Below are 19,317 nucleotides of genomic sequence, written 5' to 3'. Positions count from 1 at the left end.
TTGTATTCTGAAGACAGAGAACAGTCTAGGTGGTGTTTCTTTGACATTCCATCAGTCTTCCTCTTTCCTCCTCTGCTGTGCTCTTTGGCTAGTTCCTCATCTTCTACGTTTTCCTTGTGTCCTAGGTTGTGCTTTTCCATTCAGAAGTGAATTTGCCATTTCTCTTGCTGGTATCTCAGTTTGCCGCAATAGCCACATTGCCCCGGTTTTTAGCAGCTATGTTAGGAGAAGCCTTTCACGTTAGTTCATTGTGATCAACAAATAAAATGCACATTAAAAGGCTTAAGCTTATAATAACACACATTATATAAATAAACTATTTATATTTAGGAATAACACACATTAATATTTGCAGTGCACATGTTTGAAACAGAACTGGCATGCCCTTTGACCTCTGTGCTTTGTCTTTGGGAGAATGCCTTGATTGTGTAGATCTGGCCACATGTAACTTTTTAAAAGCGTCACCCTGTCTGGTACCTTTTGTTGTGTAATATTTTATATGGAGGGAATGCAAATTCAATAAAATGAGATTGTTCCACGGTGTAATACTGTTGTTTACATGGTCACGTTTCTTTCTAGTGACTTTTTGGTGAAGATTGTGGAGGTGGCCGACAGCAGCAAGCAAAAGACCTTTCGAGGGCACGACGCGCCAATTTTAAGCGTGTCATTTGATCCAAAGGATGCTTTTCTGGTAATAGGTTTTCCTTTAATGATTTCTCTTCACCTTTTTCCTGGCGCTCCGGTAATTGTGCGTTCAAAAAGCCGCAATTTTAAACATTTACATTTCCATACTTGCATGTAGCATCAAACGGCATGGCTTTTGAGGATACGCTGGCATACCAGTTGATACGTTCTGACCAGTTAACTTAAGCTTTACCGCATTAGTTTTTCATAGCAGGTATTTTGTTTGAATACATGGGAAGAAAGTAGGAGGCTGGAGCTCTTGAACAGTTCCAATCCGCTCAAAAGACTACACTTCACAGGATTCTTTTCAGGCAGCCATGACAATTAAAGTTTGTGTGTGTGTTAATTGCCGTCAAGTTGCTTCTGACTCATGACGACCCTATGAATCAGGTCTTGCAAATTGAGGGCTGTGGCTTCCTTTATAGAGTCAATCTTTTTTCATTTTGGATTGTTTCATCATAGGGTTTTCAAGGTAAGGGTTGGTAAGAAGTGGTTTACCATTGCCTTCTTCTGTGTAGTACTAACCAGGGTTAGCTGTAGTGGCACTGCCGTTGTCTACAAAAGATCCTCCGCCAGTGTCCCCTTCCACTACTGCTGCTGCCCAGTAGCTAACCTTCAAGGATTCCTCTGCCCCCCATCACCATTGGAACTGCCTGTTCTCTTCTGTGGATGTGGCCCTTGATCCCTGAAGTGGGTGGGCGCATCTTCATCGGGCGTCTCAGCTGTGACCATTCCGTCTTGAGTGACTCTGCTAGGAGTTTAGTCTCTTGATAGAGTCTGGACCCCATACACTACAGCATTGCTCCTAGCTTAGTTGACACACACAAAACCCCTTACCACGTTAAGGTGTGTATCCAGAAGGGGGAATTAAAACTTACAAAGCTGTTTGTAGTGTAGAGGTGCCCCCTTGAAAACAAGATTCCGCTTGCCAGGTTGTTGACTGGACCAACACTGTCAGCTCATACTACTCCAGTTTTGCAGTAGCTGCACTGGCTGTCAGTTATTGTCTCCAGATCCAATTCAAGGTGTTGGTGTTAACCTTTAAAGCCCTTAATGGTCTGGGACCCTCATACCTATGGGGGCCACCTCTCCTGTTACAACCCCCCCACTCTCCCTTCGGTCATCCTCTAGGGGCCTCTTTAAGGTTCCCGGCCCCAGGATGGCTCAGTTAGCTGTCCCCAGGGGAAGGGCCTTCTCAGTCATGGTCCCTACCCTGCGGAAATCACTCTCTGATGACACTCGTGCCCTGCCGGACTTCTTTAGTTTCCACGGGGCATGCAAGGCCCAATTGTTTAGGTTGGCCTTTGGCGTGTAATCCGTGTGTTTGGGTTGTTTTGTTAGTGGCATGGTTCTAGCCACATATTTCAATAGTTTAACATTTTGATGTTAATATTTTATATTATTTGCTTTTACATTGTTTTTAACTCATTCATACCGTTTTAATGTTGTAGGTCGCCATGAGACCCTTTGGGTGAGCGGCAGCTAAAAAATCGAACAAAAATATAAATAAATATGGGACAGCTTTCAAATGAAATACTTCATCGCTGCACAAAAGTGGTGTGGTGAAGTCACCCCATAAAAAAGTAATGTGTCAAGAAGCATTAGAATTTACGTGGGAATCGGACCTGATCTACTTGCTCAACAGTGAACTGAGTCTTTTGAACGGATTTAACACTCATTCAGCTGCCAGGGCCACATATGCCTACTGCAGTTCAAGAATCTGAATAGTTGAATACGCTTCGTGTATCACAGTGTCTGGGGAAAGACAGTTTCTGTCAGGAGCAGAGCTGTTGATTCCTGCTCTCTCCCCCTTCCCACCCTCCGGATTAGTCTGCTGATGGCAGGTTGATTAGTTGTTAGAATCTAAGAGTTGGAAGGGACTTCCAGGGTCATCTAGTCAACCCCCTGCACAATGCAGGAAATTCACAATTACCCCCTCCCCCCAGTGACCCCTACTCCATGCCCAGAAAATGGCAAAAAAAAACCCAAACCCAGGATCCAAGAAGGAGAGTCCATTTCCTGCCAAGGAAGCCTGTTCCACTGAGGAGCCACTCTAACTGTCAGAAAGATCTTCCTAATGTTTACCCGAAAACTCCTTTGATTTAATTTCAACCCTTTGGTTCTGGTCTGACCTTCTGGGACAACAGAATTAAACTGTTAATTAAACTGGCTTTAAATATTTGTGGTATTTGAAGATTTTCTGTTGTTGATTTCGTAAGCCACTGGAGCCTGCAGTGAGTGGAGAAAAGTGGGTGCCTCATTCATTCATTCATTCATTCATTCATTCATTCATTCATTCATTCATTCATTCATAAGAGATACCGTTTTGTAGATGTAAATGAATGAATGAATTCTATCTACAAAACTATCTCTTCTGTCAGTTTATATCTACAAAACTGTATCTCTTCTGTGAAATGACTACTCAAAAATACTTATTAACCATTTCACTGATTTTGGCAGTGCACAAAGGCAACCTGCAGTGGGGAGGGTATGGCCATTTCCATCAACTATGGCAATCAGGCCAAAATTTCTTCTCCAATTCCATAGTTTTGTTAATGGAGGAGGATATTTCAAGGTCTTTCCCCCCCTAATCCCCTTGCAGAAAGAATAATGTCTGAAAAGGCACATGTATTGACCCAAACCGTAGTTTAAAGACGCACATTCTTTTGAGATTTAGTGAGCTCTTCGTTAAGAAGATTCAAAGCACAAAAAGGGGCATAGATTCCTGCGTGTCTGCTTCGGCATTCGCCTCTGATGGTTTTTATAGGCAACATCCTGCTGTGTTTGTTAGATTTTTCTCTTGACCAGTGAGGCATGTTTCAAGATAAACATCTGCCGACATTTGGAGTATTTAGCAAATGTCAAAAGATACCAACTGCTGTGCTTTTTTAAACAAGCAATGCCATTGTAATTATGGGCTCTCTGAAAATGTTCCCCTTCTGCAGGCATCAGCAAGCTGTGATGGATCTGTCAGAGTGTGGAAAATTGCCAAGCAGGTAAAGTGCCATGTTCTTGGAATCAGACCTCGAAGTTTTGCGTTGAGAAATGCTTCGTTAGCTTTTTAAGTTTCCCATGTCTCAGCAGTGAACTGGTACCAATCTGCTAACGTCTTTGCGCTCTTACAAAGAGGACCCCCCTGCTCTTTTATAGCGCAATCGGGACTTTGCCACCAGCAGGATAGAGTTCCTTTATGGCAAAACAATGACAGGAATCCAGTAATGAGCATCTTGAATACCACATGCTCGTAGGTGTGCGCATTAACCAGATGGTCCAGATTAAGCAGTCCCATTTCTTAGAATTACTGTTTGATATGAAAATGGCTGTCCCTTGTTTTCAGTAGCTTGCACGTTCATAACTTCTTGAGAAGCTACTGAGATAAGGAGAATATGCTCCTTCATTCTACTAAGTGAAGTGTCTGATGTTTTGGAGTTCTCGTATTAGTGTCTGGTTAGTAAATGGAAATTTGATAACTTTTTCTGCATCTTCAGGTGAGGGAGCCCCAGTGCGCAGGTGTGGGTGGAGTAGCCAGCATGGTACAGTGGTTAATAGCAGTGTTTTGGAGCAGAGGACTCAGGTCTGGAGAACCGGGTTTGATTCCCCATTCCTCCATATGAAGCCAGCTGGGTGACCTTGGGCTCTCTTAGAGCTCTCTCAGCCCCACCTACCTCACAGGGTGTCTGTTGTGGGGTGAGGTGGGGGAAGGGAAGGTGATTGTAAGCCGGTTTGATTCTCCTTAAAAAGGTAGAGAAAGTCAGCATGTAAAAACCAACTCTTCTTTCTCTTTCTCTTCCTTCCTCCTCCTCCTCCTCTTTCTTTTCCTCTTCTTGATTCAGCATTCCTCCAGTCAAGGATTTTTGTGTTCGTGTGGATCTGTGAACACTTATATAAGGACCATTAAACTGCATTTTATAAGCAACAGTAGACCGAGGTCCGGTATTCCTCCCTAAAATTGTGCGGGTTAAGTGCCATCAAGCTCCCATTATTGTGAAAGCACTGCTATTAGCATGCTTTTGCTTCCAGATCTGTGAGAAAAGTGTTTTTGTTTTGTTTTTTGCTTCTAGATCTGAGAGAAAAGCTTTTTTTGTTTTTTGCTTGCTTGTAGAGATGTGAGAAAAGCGTTTTTGTTTTTGCTTCTAGATCTGTGAAAAAAGCTGGCCACTGCTCCAGAAGTGTAATGACGTGATAGATGCAAAATCAATATGTAGACTCTCCTGGCAGCCAAATAAAGGAAAGGCATGTAACAAGTTCTCTATTTTTTATCTTGTGATCACATTTTTTAATTGTAAATTTCTTCCAATGAGTTCAGGGCAGCACATTAAATCCACCCCCCACCGGTGAGATAGCCTGGCAGGGCGCAGGCCCTTAGGCCCAGCAGCAAGACTCACCTGGGTGGAGCAGGGTGGGACCAGGGGCAGACAGGTGTTCAGTCAGGATAGCCTGTGCAACAGGGCGGCCTTGGCCATCTCGCCCAGGGAAGCTGAAAGGGTGTGGAGGCAGTGAGCAGGCCTGGGAGGGAGGACCATGGCTCTCTGGGCCCAGGAGTTTCAAGGCAGGACAAGGACCAGGTTGATAATTGCACACATCTTATATGGGAGAGATGTACAGCCCACATCTTATATGGGAGAGATGTACAGCCCAGCATAACAATTTGAGACAATCATACCAGATGTTTATGTAATTGGTAATATATTATACAACCTATTACATGCCTGGTCTGTTTTATATTGTCTGTATATGTATATATATAGATCTGTGAATGTGTGCATGTTTTACATGGGTTTCAAATACACCACTGAGGACGGCCATATAGGCCGAAACGCGTCTGGCATGTGGTTATAGATATCAACCCTAAGAAATGCCATTGTGCTGCTTTAACATTTTAAAATAATTTTAATCTTGCTTCTAATAAATTATATTTTCATTATTTATATATTTTTTCTTCCCACCCAATCTTGGGTACCCAGCTGGAGAATAGAGCTTCCAGCTCCGGGTTGGGAAATACCTGGAAATTTTGGGGGTGGAGCCTGAGGAGGGCGGGGTTTGGAGAGGGGACTTCAACAACATAGAGTCCAATTGCCAAAGCGACCATTTTCTCCAGGTCAACTATTGGCTGGAGATCAGTTGTAATAGCCGGAGATCTCCAGCCACCACTTGCAGGTTGGCAGCCCTACCTTGGGCCCAGCAGCAATACTCACCTGGGTGGAGCAGGGTGGGGCCAGGGGCAGATAGGTGTACAGTCAGGATAGCCTCTGCAATAGGGCGGCCTTGGCCGTCTGGCCCAGGGAAGCTCAAAAGGCGTGGAGGCAGTGAGCCAGCCTGGGTGGAGGACAGTGGCTCTCTGGGCTCATGATTACAAGGCCCCATAGACTCCAGGTACGATGTTCCCCTGCCCCCTGAGAGCACTTTTAACTGGTTATGCTGGGCCAGAGGTGCCCGGCCTTTTTGAGCCTGTGGGCACATTTGGAATTCTGGGCATATCAACAAGATGGCTGCTGCAGGAGGCGGAGCCAGCCACAAACCGATCGCCGCCGTTTAACAACAGTATCACAGTGCTCTGGTGGCAGCTGCTGCACCCAGGTTCAAATCCCCACTGCCACGGAAGCTTGCTGGGAGATCTTAGGCCAGCGCTCAGCCTCACCTTCCTCATGGGGTTGTTTGCCCAGATGAAATGTTTGAAGGGAGACTGGTTTTTGTAAACCGCTTTGGATCCCCGTTGGGAGGAAAAGCAGGGTATAACTGTCTCAATAAAATAAATAAATGTTTCGTGTCCGCTCCTTGACCTGTTGGGGGTTCACAGCTGAATAGAATGAAGTATTGAAGCTTGTTTGTTATTTTAAAAACTTATTTTTAAAAAAATGTGGTTTCTCCTCTGAACAGATGCTGGCCATCCCAGTAGAGAAAGTTGTTAAGCTGTATGGGAGGGAAACATGGGAGCACCAGTTTGATCTGTCAGATGACTTCATCACCCAGGTAAGCATCTGTCAGATGGTTGTTAAGTTCAATCTTTATGTGTGGTAAAGTGAGCAGTAGTCTGGTGTGTGTGTGTTAAGTGCCGTCAAGTCGCTTCTGACTCATGGCGACCCTATGAATTAATGTCCTCCAAAAAGTCTTCTCGTTAACAGCCTTGCTCAGGGCTTGAAAACTGAGGGCTGTGGCTTCCTTTATAGAGCCTATCCATCTCATGTTGGGTCTTTCTCTTTTCCTGCTTCCTTCAAGTTTTCCTAGCATGATACTCTTTTCCAGTGACTCTTTGCCTTCTCATAATGTGACCAATGTACAACAGCCTCAGTATAGTCCAGGGGTGGGAAACTTTTTTCCGCCAAGGGCCATTTGGATATTTATAACATCATTCGCTGGTCATACAAAATTATCAACTTAAAAATTAGCCAACCAAGCCCCAAGCAGGCAGCTGCCCCAGATAACCCCCCCGGGGGCACGAGCAGGCAGGCAGGCATCCAACCGGTGGCGCACTCGCCCACCTGGTGGCACAGGATGGTCTGTTGCACCAGCCGGGCATAGCCGTCCAGCCACACGCTGGAGTTGCTCCTTCTCCTCATGGTCAGGGCTGGATTCTACAGCCTGCTCCTGCTACCTCCGCCTGCAGGGATGAAATGAGGACACATTGGCTAAGAACTCCCCCCCCCCGCGCATTCTGGCCCTGCCCCCTTTAACCCCTCCATTGTTTCCACTTCCGCCCCCAACCCTCTTGTAGTACATAGGGAATACGTTTCTCCATGGCCAGGGTAAGAAAGGGTTAATACAGTTTTTTGGGCGGTCCTAGCAGCTCCGTAGCTAACGACTCTTCTATAAGGGGGGGAAAAGGTTCCTTTTCTCGGCAAAACAAACTCACATCTGCCTTGAATAGAGGCTATTCCTGTCCGCGGGAGGGGGCGGATTGCCAGTCTTAGATCCTTCTGAGCTAGAGATCTGCCATGACCCACGAAGGGCCAGACCAAATGATTTTGCGGGCCTTAAACAGGCCCCGGGCCTGACGTTCCCCACCCCTGGTATAGTCATTTCAACTTCTAGGGACAGTTCAGGCTTGATTTGATCTAGAACCCGCTGACCGTGGGTGCCATGGTTCCTGCAGACACCTTTCCAGGTACCTGCCATTTTTTTTTTACAAAGGGGGTTGGGCCAGGTGGAGCTTTTGCCCAGCAAGGCTTCTGATTTGAAATTGGAGACTTGATCGGCTGTGCAGGTTTTGAAAACGTTGCTTCAGCAGTAGCTGCCACCACAGCACAAAAGTCTTCACTGTGGACTGAAGACAAAAGAAGACAAATTGAGGACAGGGAGAAGCTTTTCTCCCTCATAATACTAGAACACAGGGTCATCTGCTGGTGGGTGAGAGATTCAAAATAAATAAAAGGAAGGATTTCTTCACACAATATGTGGTTAAATTGTGCAACTCCCTGCCCCAGGTTGTGGTGATGGCTGCCAACTTGGAAGGCTTTAAGAGGGAAGTGAATATGTTCATGGAGGAGAGGGGTATCCATGGCTACTAGTCAAAATGGATGCTAGTCATGATGCACACCTATTCTCTCCAGGATCAGAGGAGCATGCCGAATATATTAGGTGCTGTGGAGTACAGGCAGGATGGTGCTGCTGCAGTTGTCTTGTTTGTGGGCTTCCTAGAGGCACCTGGTTGGCCACTGTGTGAACAGACTCCTGGACTCGATGGGCCTTGGTCTGATTTAGCAGGGCCTTTCTTATGTTCTTAAGATAAGCTATGTGTATGCAAGAAAATATTTTTAAACAATATGTTCATTGTAAAAGTCATCCTGTTAAACAGAGCTTCTGCCTGAAATGCTGACGAGTTACTCTTAAGAGTTTTTGCATGATCGTACTCCCTGAGATTTTGTGTTTGGCTCTGCCTCTTGTGGCCGTCATTTTGTCACTAGCTCTGCCTCCTGTGTCAGCCATTTTGTGGCTGCACCCACCATACAGTGTCAGAGTTCCAAAGGGTGCCCACAGGTTCAAAGAGGTTGGGGACCCCAGTTCAAAGAGTCCCACGGCTAACGATGTCTCTCTTCCTTGCAGCCCCTCAACGTCGTAGCCTGGTCTTCCTGCGGACGATTTGTGGCAGCTGGAAGTGTCGGTGGCTATATAGTCATTTGGAACATGGAGACCCGGGAGTGCCTGGAGAGGTGCCGGTTGTTTCGTGGTGTTTTTTATATCGATAGCGACCCCAGATTAGAAAATGCGTGGGATCCACTGGTCTTCGAAATGAACATTTGGCAGCTTTGTTGGTTTTATATGCAGTTGCCCGCAGTGATTTGTCTGTAGTAGCCCCCAGATAGAACAGTCAACTGGGTCTGGAGGAGGTTGAGGGCGGACATGATTGCTCTCTTTAAGTATTTGAGGGGCTGTCATTTAGAGGAGGGCAGGGAGCTGTTCCTGTTGGCAGCAGAGGATAGGACTCACAATAATGGGTTTAAATTGCAGTTGGAGTGGTACCGGCTGGATATTAGGGGGGTGGGAATTTAAAGTAGTTCGACAGTGGAATGGGCTACCAAGAGAGGTGGTGAGCTCCCCCTCACTGGCAGCCTTTAAGCCAGGAGTGGGGAACCTCCGGCCCGTGACATCATTGGATGCGGCCCGCAGACTCTCCCACGGAAGCTGCCGCCATTGCTGCCGCAGGGCTGCCCACCTGTGTGTGTGTGTGTGTGTGTGTGTGTGTCGGGGGAAGCCGGGAAGGCTTCACCCAGATCACGCTCGGCTGCTTGTGAAGCCAGGTGCGTGCGTACCTGAGTACTTCCTTAGGGTGGGGGAGAAGCCGGGGAGACTTTCCCCCATATCGTGCCCAGCCGCCACAGTGGCCGGGTGACCGCATGTGTGTGTATGGGGGTGCGGGAGAAGCCAGGGAGAAGCCGGAAGAGTTCTCCCCAGATTGCACCCAGCCGCCACAGCAGCCAGGTGCTTGTGTGTGCGTGCACGTGTGTGTGTGTGTGAGAAGCTGGGGAGACTTCTCCCCGGATTGCACCTGGCCGCCCCAGCAGCCTGGTGCTTGCGTGTGTGTGGGGGGGAGGGAGAAGCCATGCAGACTTCTCCCCGGATTGCGCCCTGCCGCCCCAGCAGCTGGGTGCTTGCGTGTGTGTGTGGGGGGGGGGGAGAAGCCATGGAGACTTCTCCCCGGATTGCGCCCGGCCGCCCCAGCAGCCGGGTGCTTGCGTGTGTGTGTAGGGGTGGGGAAGCCATGGAGACTTCTCCCCGGATTGCGCCCGGCCGCCCCAGCAGCCGGGTGCTTGCGTGTGTGTGTGTAGGGGTGGGGGGAGAAGCCATGGAGACTTCTCCCCGGATTGCGCCCGGTGTAAGCTCTAGCCCTGTGATCATTCCATGAATAAAGTCCATGAGATGCAAAGTCCAGTAAATCAGGTTTATTCAGAAAATTCAACAGGTTACAGAAGCCTAACAGTCCAATGGACTCTAATGCAGGCAATAAGCAGTTACAGAACATAAGTAGCTAAACTGAGATAAACGGTCAGGGCAACCATCGCCCCTTTCCGGAGACCAAAGGAGATCAAAAGGGGCATTGGTGTGAAGCCTAAACAGAACGAGGCAAGAGACCTTGAATGGGGAACAACAGCAGCTGCTTCCAACCACAACATACCATTCTCAAAACCTGTTCCTGACACCCGGCCGCCCCAGCAGCCGGGTGCTTGCATGTGTGTGTAGGGGGGTGGGAAGAAGCCATGGAGACTTCTCCCCGGATTGCGCCCGGCCGCCCCAGCAGCCAGGTGCTTGCGTGTGTGTGTGTGGGGGGGAGAAGCCATGGAGACTTCTCCCCGGATTGCGCCTGGCAGCCCCAGCAGCTGGGTGCTTGCGTGTGTGTGTATGGGGGGAGGGAGATGCCGGGGAGACTTCTCCCTGCATCGTGCCTGGGTGCTTGCGTGTGTGTGTGAGGGGGGGAGAAGCCATGGAGACTTCTCCCCGGATTGCGCCCGGCCACCCCAACAGCCGGGTGCTTGCGTGTGTGTGTGTGGGGGGGGGGAGAAGCCATGAAGACTTCTCCCCGGATTGTGCCCGGCCGCCCCAGCAGCCAGGTGCTTGTGTGTGTGTGTGTGTGGGGAGAAGCCATGGAGACTTCTCCCCGAATTGCGCCTGGCCGCCCCAGCAGCCAGGTGCTTGCGTGTGTGTGTGGGGGGGAGAAGCCATAGAGACTTCTCCTCGGATAGTGCCCGGCCACGCCATCAGCCGGGTGCTTGCGTTTTTTTGTATGGGGGAGGAAGCCATGGAGACTTCTCCCCGGATCGTGCCCCGCCCCCCCAGCGGGAATGCTGGAGAATTCCTTCTGAATCCTGCTATAGAAACCTAAGTGTAGGTCTACAGAAAGTGACACTGATGAAAGCTGGGCTGATGAAGCCGATTGGCGAAAGCGTTTCCGGATAGAACGTTCCCTTTGTTGATCTTCGGATCGCGGCTCTCCACAGCCGCGCCGGGACCTCCCAGTCTCCTGGTCTCTCCTCCACGGTGGAGGTGAAGACTTCGGGTAGCCTTTGAGCACATTCGGGATTCCGCTGTGATCTTTACTGACGCAGCCGCTCTTGCCTTTTGCGTCCTGTTTGAACTCATACTCACCAACTCGCTTTGGGACTTGTATTCTGTGGTCTCTTTCGTCTCATGGACATTTCCACAGCTTGAGAAATTTTGTGTTTGTAGTTTCATGAATAAGGCATATTATAGAAAGTATTTATTGCATTAAGAAACTTACCTTATAAAAGATAAGTGATCTGTTTGTAAAATATTGAGCTTGTGTGCTGTTTATTTCCTAACTACTGTATTACAACATTTTGGTTTATTTACTTGGTTGTAACCTCCAGGTGGTGGCTGAAGACCTGGCAACCCTAGCCTCTCCCCAAGATCTAGGCCTGGTATGGCCCCTGAGTGATGTTATAAATATGTAAATGGCCCTTGGCAGGAAAAAAGTTCCCCACCCCTGCTTTAAGCAGAGGCTGGACGAACACTTGTCAGGCATGCTCTAGGCTGATCCTGCATTGAGCAGGGGGTTGGACTAGACGGCCTCTATGGCCCCCTCCAACTCTTATGATGCTATGACCTCAGCAATCCTAATTCCCCTAATAATAACTGAGAAGTAGTGCTCTTAGCCACATTTGGTTTAAAAGAGTGATTGAATGCACTGATTGAATTTGATATGTTTAGATGAATCTTGTTGGATCTGGCAACGGTCTGCCCTCACGTAAATGAAAAATAATTGCTTTATTAAAATATATGATTACACAGCTGTATTAGGACTGATATTTAGCCTCAGTGTAATGATTCTGCAGTTGTTTAGTTTTCACCCTAATAGTTAAATTTAAAACCGGCTCTTCAAAGAAAGTGATACTTCTATTGCCGTCTACCCTTTGGGCTGGCCCTACTTGGTCTCTCCAAAACAGAAAGGGGAAGAAAATAAAACTTCAACCCAGAAAAACCAGGTAACCAAGATGGTTGTCAAAAGCCTAATAACAGAATAAATACTAATGAGTTACATGTGATAAAGTAACAAAACTTTAATATATTTTAAAAACGTCATGAAAACCAAAAGCGTTTTGGTCAGTAGGCCTTCCTCAGTGGTACAAATTGTTAAAATACATACCACAAAGTAAAATTTATTCATAATACAAAATACAGCATTCCTGACCACGCTTTAAAACACACACAAGAATTAGGGACAGTTGGTTAACTAGATAATCCCTTTTCATTACTGGAATAGATTAGTTCCATCAAGAATCAGATTGTTATATCTGGTCCAAATATCTCAATAAGCCAGGTTAGAGTGAATCGTACCTCTATGGTGTGTATTTCCATATTCAAGATATTTGTTTCCTGAATGCGGATATACACACCATAGAGATATAATAACAATCTGAAAAATGATTCTTGATGATCCTAATCTATTCCAACAATGAAGGAGGATGATCTAGTTAACGACCTGGCCCTACTTCTTGTGTGTGTGTGTGTGTGTTAATGCTTGGTCAGAAATGCTGTATTTTGAATAATTTTGAACACATGAAGCTGCCTTATACTGCATCAGACCCTGGGGCCATCCAAGTCAGTACTGTCTACTTTGACTGGCAGCTGCTCTCCAGGGTCTCAGGCAGATGTCTTCCACATCACCTACTTGCCTGGTCCCTTTAACTGGAGATGTCGTGGATTGAACCTGTGGCCTTCTGCCTGCCAAGCAGATGCTCTACCACTGAGCCACAACCCCTCCCCTCCATTTTACTTTATGGTGTGTATTTTAACAATTTGTGGGGTTGAGCTGAAAACTAACAATTCTTATAAAGTAATATGTTTATTTGGTGCACACAATAAAATAGATAAAAACACTGGGCCTGGAATACAGGCTACATATGAAACCACCAGTATGAACTGTTCTTAAAAATAATCAACACCTTTGATGATATACATAATATAAATGACCAATAGACCATACACGTTTTGGCCTCTGGGACATTCCTCGGTGGTCAAATTATAAAGGTAAAGGTCCCCTGTGCAAGCACCGGGTCATTCCTGACCCATGGGGAGACGTCACATCTTGACGTTTTCTAGGCAGACTTTGTTTGCGGGGTGGATTGTCAGTGCCTTCCCCAGTCATCTTCCCTTTACCCCCAGCAAGCTGGGTACTCATTTGACCGACCTCGGAAGGATGGAAGGCTGAGTCGACCTTGAGCCGGCTACCTGAAACCGACTTCCGTCGGGATCGAACTCAGGTCGTGAGCAGAGCTTTTGACTGCAGTACTGCAGTTTAACACTCTGCGCCACGGGGCTCCTTGATGATCCTAATCTATTCAAATTATACAAAGCATGTAATTAGAAAACACATCTGGAAGAGCACTTTACAAGGTATTATATCAGAAATATATAAAGCTTTTATCCTGTGTGGCTAGATGTAAATTAATAACCCCAATCATAGGTCTTTCAGCATTATAATTTGCTTACACAAGTATCTGGTGCAAAAAAAATTTATGTTTCTGGATGTAACATTAACAAGTGACGAAATATATTAGTAACAATTTGTGCCATTGAGGAAGGTCTATTAGCTGAAACACATTTGGTTTTAATGATTTTTTTTACTATTTCTAATGTATTAAAGTTTTGTTAATTTATTGCATGTAACCCATTAGTAAGAGCCCCGTGGCACAGAGTGGTAAGCTGCAGTACTGCAGTCCAAGCTCTGCTCACGACCTGAGTTCAATCCCGACGGAAGTTGGTTTCAGGTAGCCGGCTCAAGGTTGACTCAGCTTTCCATCCTTCCGAGGTCAGTCAAATGAGTACCCAGCTTGCTGGGGGTAAAGGGAAGATGACTGGGGAAGGCACTGGCAAACCACCCCGTAAACAAAGTCTGTCTAGGAAACGTCGGGATGTGACATCACCCCATGGTTCAGGAATGACCCAGTGCTTGCGCAGGGAACCTTTACCTTTAACCCATTAGTATTCATTCTGTTATTAGGCTTTTTGTCTTGGTGACTTTCTTGTCTCCCTCAGAAATTTTATCTTATTGAAGCAAGAATTTGCCAGAGTTCACTTTTTTTTTAAGTACACCTTGACTGTGTGGAAAACATACATTTGTGCTTTTTTGTTTGCCTGCTAAGGGTGAAGCATGAAAAAGGTTACACCATCTGTGGGTTGGCCTGGCACCCGAAAGCCAGTCACGTAGCTTATACAGATGCAGAAGGCAATCTGGGACTGCTCGAGAACGTCTGTGGTGCAGAAGGAAAGAAATCAAACCCCAAGGTAGTACAAATCCGAAGCTTTTGGGGCTTTTTCTGTGTATCCTTTTCGAGCACTGGCAGTATTGCTCAACCAGTTGCACAACGTTTGGTGTTTTGGAGAGCTCCGTGGCTTCTCGATGCTCATTGAAAGATATCCAGGAAAGATACTCATTGAGAGCCAGTGTGGTGTAGTGGTTAAGAGCGGTGGACTCTGATCTGGAAGGCCGGGTTTGATCCCCTGCTCCTCCACATGAGCGGCGGACTCTAATCTGGTGGACCGGGTGGGTTTTCCCCACTCCTCCGCATGAAGCCAGCTGGGTGACCTTGGGCTAGCCACGACTCTCTCCGAACACACTCAGCCCCACCTACAAAGTGTTGGTTGTCAGGAGAGGAAGGGAAGGAGATTGTAAGCTGGTTTGATTCTCCTTAAAAGGTTGGCATATAAAAACCAACTCTTCTTCTCATTGAGAGCCAGCATGGTTAAGAGTGGTGGACTCTGATCTGGAGAACCAGGTTTGATTCCCCACTCCTCCACATGAGCGGCAGAGGCTAATCTAGTGAACTGGATTTGTTTCCCCACTCCTCCACATAAAGCCAGCTGAGTGACCAAGCACCAAGCTGGCTTCATGTGTCGGAGGGGGGATGACCTTGGGCTAGTCACAGCTCTCTTAGAGCTCTCTCAGTCCCACCTAACTCCCAGGGTATCAGTTGTGGGGAGGGGAAGGGAAGGTGATTGTAAGTCGGTTTGATTCTCTACCTTAAGTGGTAGAGAAAGTCGACATACAAAAACCAACTCTTCTTCTGATTTGATAAACCTTGGCCTCAGGTATCTGCTCCTGCTCCCAAAGACTACGATGCCCTTTTCGATGGGGATGACAATGAGGACTTTCTGGACGGAGACTTCATTGAGCCCCAGTCGTCCCTGAAGGCAGTAACAAATTATGAAGATGAGGATGACGACCTGATGGTAGCATTGGGACGGCCCAGAAACCGAGGAGCAATAATAGAAGATGACGAGAACTCCATAGGTTCGCATTTCCCAAAATGAAAGTTTTTATTTATTTTATTGTACAACATTGATGTCCCACTTTTCTACCCTTACATGGGAAATTGAGTAACTGCGGGCACATCTGGGGTGGGGAAGGGGTTTCAAGACGGGCTGCTGTTTGCGATCCTCTGATAGTCAGTTGATCTGTCTCTCGCAGATCTTGGATTGCTGAAGGCTAATGCCGCTCTGGATAAGCAGGGTGAAGAGGATGACCAGGAGAGCCTTCCTCCTGTCCCGCCACGGTCCCCCGCGCAGAGGCCTTTCTATGACTGGCCAATGCCAACTCCTCGGCAGAAACCATTCCAGTCGGGCTCCACCCCGGTACATCTCACACACCGTTTCATGGTGAGTTCCGTGGTTTCTTTGCTTCAGTGTCTGACGCTTTTTTTAAAAAAAATCGTATGATTATTATCTTTTCTTGTTCCCTTGCCATCTGACATTACAACCTTTGGGTTTTTGGAGAAAAGGAGAGCGGGTCTATAAAAGAGGTTTATAAAATTATGCATGGCATGGAGAGAGTGTTTCATAATACCAGAACGCGGGGTCATCTGCTGAAGCTGGAGGGGTGAGAGATTCAAAACAGACAAAAGGAAGTATTTCTTCACACAACACGTAGTTAAATTGTGGAACTCCCTGCCCCAGGATGTGGTGATAGCTGCCAACTTGAAGACTTCAAGAGGGGAGTGGACATGTTCATGGAGGAGAAGGCTATTCATGACTGCTAGTAAAATTGGATACTAGTCATGATGCATACCTATTCTCTCCAGGACCAGAGGAGCATGCCCATTAGATTAGTGCTGTGGAAAACAGGCAGGATAATGCTGCTGCAGTTGTTTTGCTTGTGGGCTTCCTAGAGGCGCCTGGTCAGCCACTGTGTGAACAGACTGCTGGACTTACTTGATGGACCTTGGTCTGATCCGGCATGGTCTTTCTTATGTTCTTAGGATAATTTGAGTGTTAGAGAATTGTTATTTTTCTTGTCATAGTGTTGTAAATTTCTCTTGAATGCAGCTAGCATAACACTGAGAAGCTGCCAGAGACTTCAGTATTGATCATATTGATCTCAACGTTGATCATGCTTGAAAGAGTTTGAAGTATTGCACTAACATTACATTACGAGAGGGAATTACTTTAGGTCGTATGTAAATAGTTGCCCAGCAAATACGAGCCCTTCCATTTCCCAAGAGTCCTTCCGTAAGGGTGTTAAAGCATTTTTATGCGTACTGTAAAAATTAAATATTAATTTCAGTCCAGCCATTTTGAATCTTAATACCTTAATGAGCCTAAGCACTTAACAGTGCAACCCTAAGCAGAGATAACACAGTTCTAAGCCCATTGAAGTCAATGGGCTTAGAAGGGTGTAACTGTTTTTAGGTTTGTACTGTAACATACTTTGGGTTTTTTTATGGATACTGCTATATTGACCATGAGAACTGAACAGGCCTTCCTCGCTGTAAGCTTCCTATTATTGTCCTTCGTTCATCTCAACTTAGAGGAGGTGCCGTGGCTCAGTGGTAGAGCATCTTTGCATGCAGAATGGTCCCGGGTCCAGTCCACAGCATCTTGAGGATACTCCCAGTCGCAGTAGATCATACGGACCTTGATATCTGTATAAGGCAGCTTCATGTGTTCATTTTCTATATAACATCATCTACCGTAAAATATGATTAAAAAGTTGCCCACTTGTGATGTTAACCCATTCAGATGTACCATTTGCACTCATTAATGAGAGCCATTAATGAGAGCCAGCTCATTAATGAGAGCCAGTATGGTGTAGTAGTTAAGAGTGGTGGTTTGGATCGGTGGACTCTGATCTGGAGAACCAGTTTTGATTCCCTGCTCCTCCACATGAGCTGCATACTCTAAATCTGGTGAACCGGGTTGGTTTCCCCACTCTTCCACATGAAGCCTGCTGGGTGACCTTGGGCTAGTCACAGCTGTCTTAGAGTTCTCAGCATCACCTGCCTCACAGGGAGTCTGTTGTGGGGGTGGGGAAGGTGATTGTAAGCTGGTTTGATTCTTCATTAAGTGGTAGAGAAAGACAGCATATAAAACCAACTCTTCTTCTTCTAGGTGTGGAACTCTGTTGGTATTATTCGCTGCTATAACGACGAGCAAGACAACGCCATTGAGGTGGAATTCCACGATGCTGCCATACACCATGCGATGCACTTGCCCAATTCTTTGAGTCACACGATGGCAGACCTTTCCCGGGAAGCTGTTTTATTAGCTTGCGAGAGCACAGAAGAGCTGGCGAGGTAAAAACTCTCAGAGCTTTTTCACGGAGCACGGCTAATCAGGCAAGCTTAGGTGCTTCATCGGGTACTCAGTCATGAGCATTGTAGTGAATCAGACCCTTGGCCCATCAGGAACTGTATTGCCTACTCATACAGGCAGTGTTGTCTACTCATACGTGGCTCTCCAGGGTTCTCAGGAAGAAGTCTTTCACATCGCCTATTGCCTGGTCCCTTTTAACTGGAGATGCCAGGGATTGAAGCTGGGACCTTGTGCATGCCAAGCAGATGCTCTACCACTGAGCCATGGCCCCTTCCCTGACTGTCCTGAACCCATATGAAGCTGCCTTATATTGAATCAGACCCTTGGCCCATCACGGTCAGTATTATCTAGTCAGACTGACAGTGACTATCCAGGGTCTCAGGTAGGGGTCTTTCACATCACCTATTGCCTGGTCATTTTTAACTGGAGATGCTGGGGATTGAACCTGGGACTTTCTGTGTGCCAAGCAGATGTTCTGCACAGGCCACTGCCCAGGCTGGCATAGTGTGATCAGTTCAGAGCATGGGATTACAAAGGTGTAGGCCAGGGGTGTCAGACTTATTTCTTATGAGGGCTGGGTGTGGCATAAATGTCACTTGGTTGGGCCGGGCTATGCCTCGCCAGCCCAGATGGGGACAGGGGTGGGGGGGCTGGTTTGACTGGTTCTCGGGCTGGATAAGAGCTCTCAAGGGAGCGGAAGCGGCCTGCGGGCCTTATGTTTGACACCCCTGGTGAAGGCAATTCAGTACCTCCACTCGACTCCCGTACAAAGGTGCCTTTCTGGACTGTTCACACTGGAGATTTTGTTCTTTGCTGAACTGCAAGCAGACAGAAAAATAATGGAGGAAAAAATGGCATATTAATAAATCTATCAGATTTCTCACCACGTTTCAAACATCCGTGCTCTTCAAGGGGAGAGTACTAAACCTCTAAATCGGTAAAAGAGCAGTGCAAACCAATGCTTTGATATAATTCAGTCTCGGGCAGAGTTGCTGCCTAAACATGGGCAACACTGATGCAGCTATGACTTGCTGAACAGGGACGACACGAAGAAAGGCAGGATATAAATGTTCTAAGAAACAAACAAAAAGAAAAGGATAAGTGCAACTTTCAGTATTTGAAAGGCTGTCACTTAGAAGATGGCAGGGAGCTGTTTCTGTTGACAGCAGAGGATGTTATGTGGGGTAAGTGCCGTCAAGTCGCTTCCGACTCATGGAGAGTGTTACGGATACCGTGGACGGCCAAAAAAACTAAATCAGTGGGTTATAGATCAAATCAAGCCTGAACTGACCCTAGAAGCTAAAATGACTAAACTGAGGCTATCGTATTTTGGTTACATTATGAGAAGACAAGTGTCACTAGAAAAGACAGTCATGCTAGGAAAAGTTGAGGGCAGCAGGAAAAGAGGAAGACCCAACAAGAGATGGATTGACTCAATAAAGGAAGCCACGGCCCTCAGTTTGCAAGACCTGAGCAAGGCTTTCAAAGATAGGACATTTTGGAGGACTTTGATTCATAGGGTCGCCATTAGCAGAGGATACAACTGGGTTTAAATTGCGGACAGAAAGATACAGGCTGGATGTTAGGGGGGAA

General features: G+C 46.8%; 1 protein-coding gene across 1 annotated transcript in view; it reads left to right on the top strand.

Moving 5' to 3' along the window:
• Positions 1–19,317, top strand: part of WDHD1 (WD repeat and HMG-box DNA binding protein 1) — a 51,793-nt gene that overhangs the window by 12,309 nt on the left and 20,167 nt on the right. The window contains exons 4-12 of the mRNA XM_056850915.1: positions 580–691; positions 3,630–3,680; positions 4,822–4,917; positions 6,562–6,654; positions 8,725–8,831; positions 14,280–14,421; positions 15,226–15,427; positions 15,605–15,792; positions 17,521–17,705. Coding sequence (XP_056706893.1) covers positions 580–691; positions 3,630–3,680; positions 4,822–4,917; positions 6,562–6,654; positions 8,725–8,831; positions 14,280–14,421; positions 15,226–15,427; positions 15,605–15,792; positions 17,521–17,705 — 1,176 coding nt within the window. The remainder of the gene's footprint in view (positions 1–579; positions 692–3,629; positions 3,681–4,821; positions 4,918–6,561; positions 6,655–8,724; positions 8,832–14,279; positions 14,422–15,225; positions 15,428–15,604; positions 15,793–17,520; positions 17,706–19,317) is intronic.

This window comes from Euleptes europaea, chromosome 6 (genome assembly GCF_029931775.1).
Source record: "Euleptes europaea isolate rEulEur1 chromosome 6, rEulEur1.hap1, whole genome shotgun sequence".
In the NCBI taxonomy this organism is placed as follows: domain Eukaryota; kingdom Metazoa; phylum Chordata; class Lepidosauria; order Squamata; family Sphaerodactylidae; genus Euleptes; species Euleptes europaea.
This window is presented reverse-complemented; position numbering and strand designations above follow the sequence as displayed.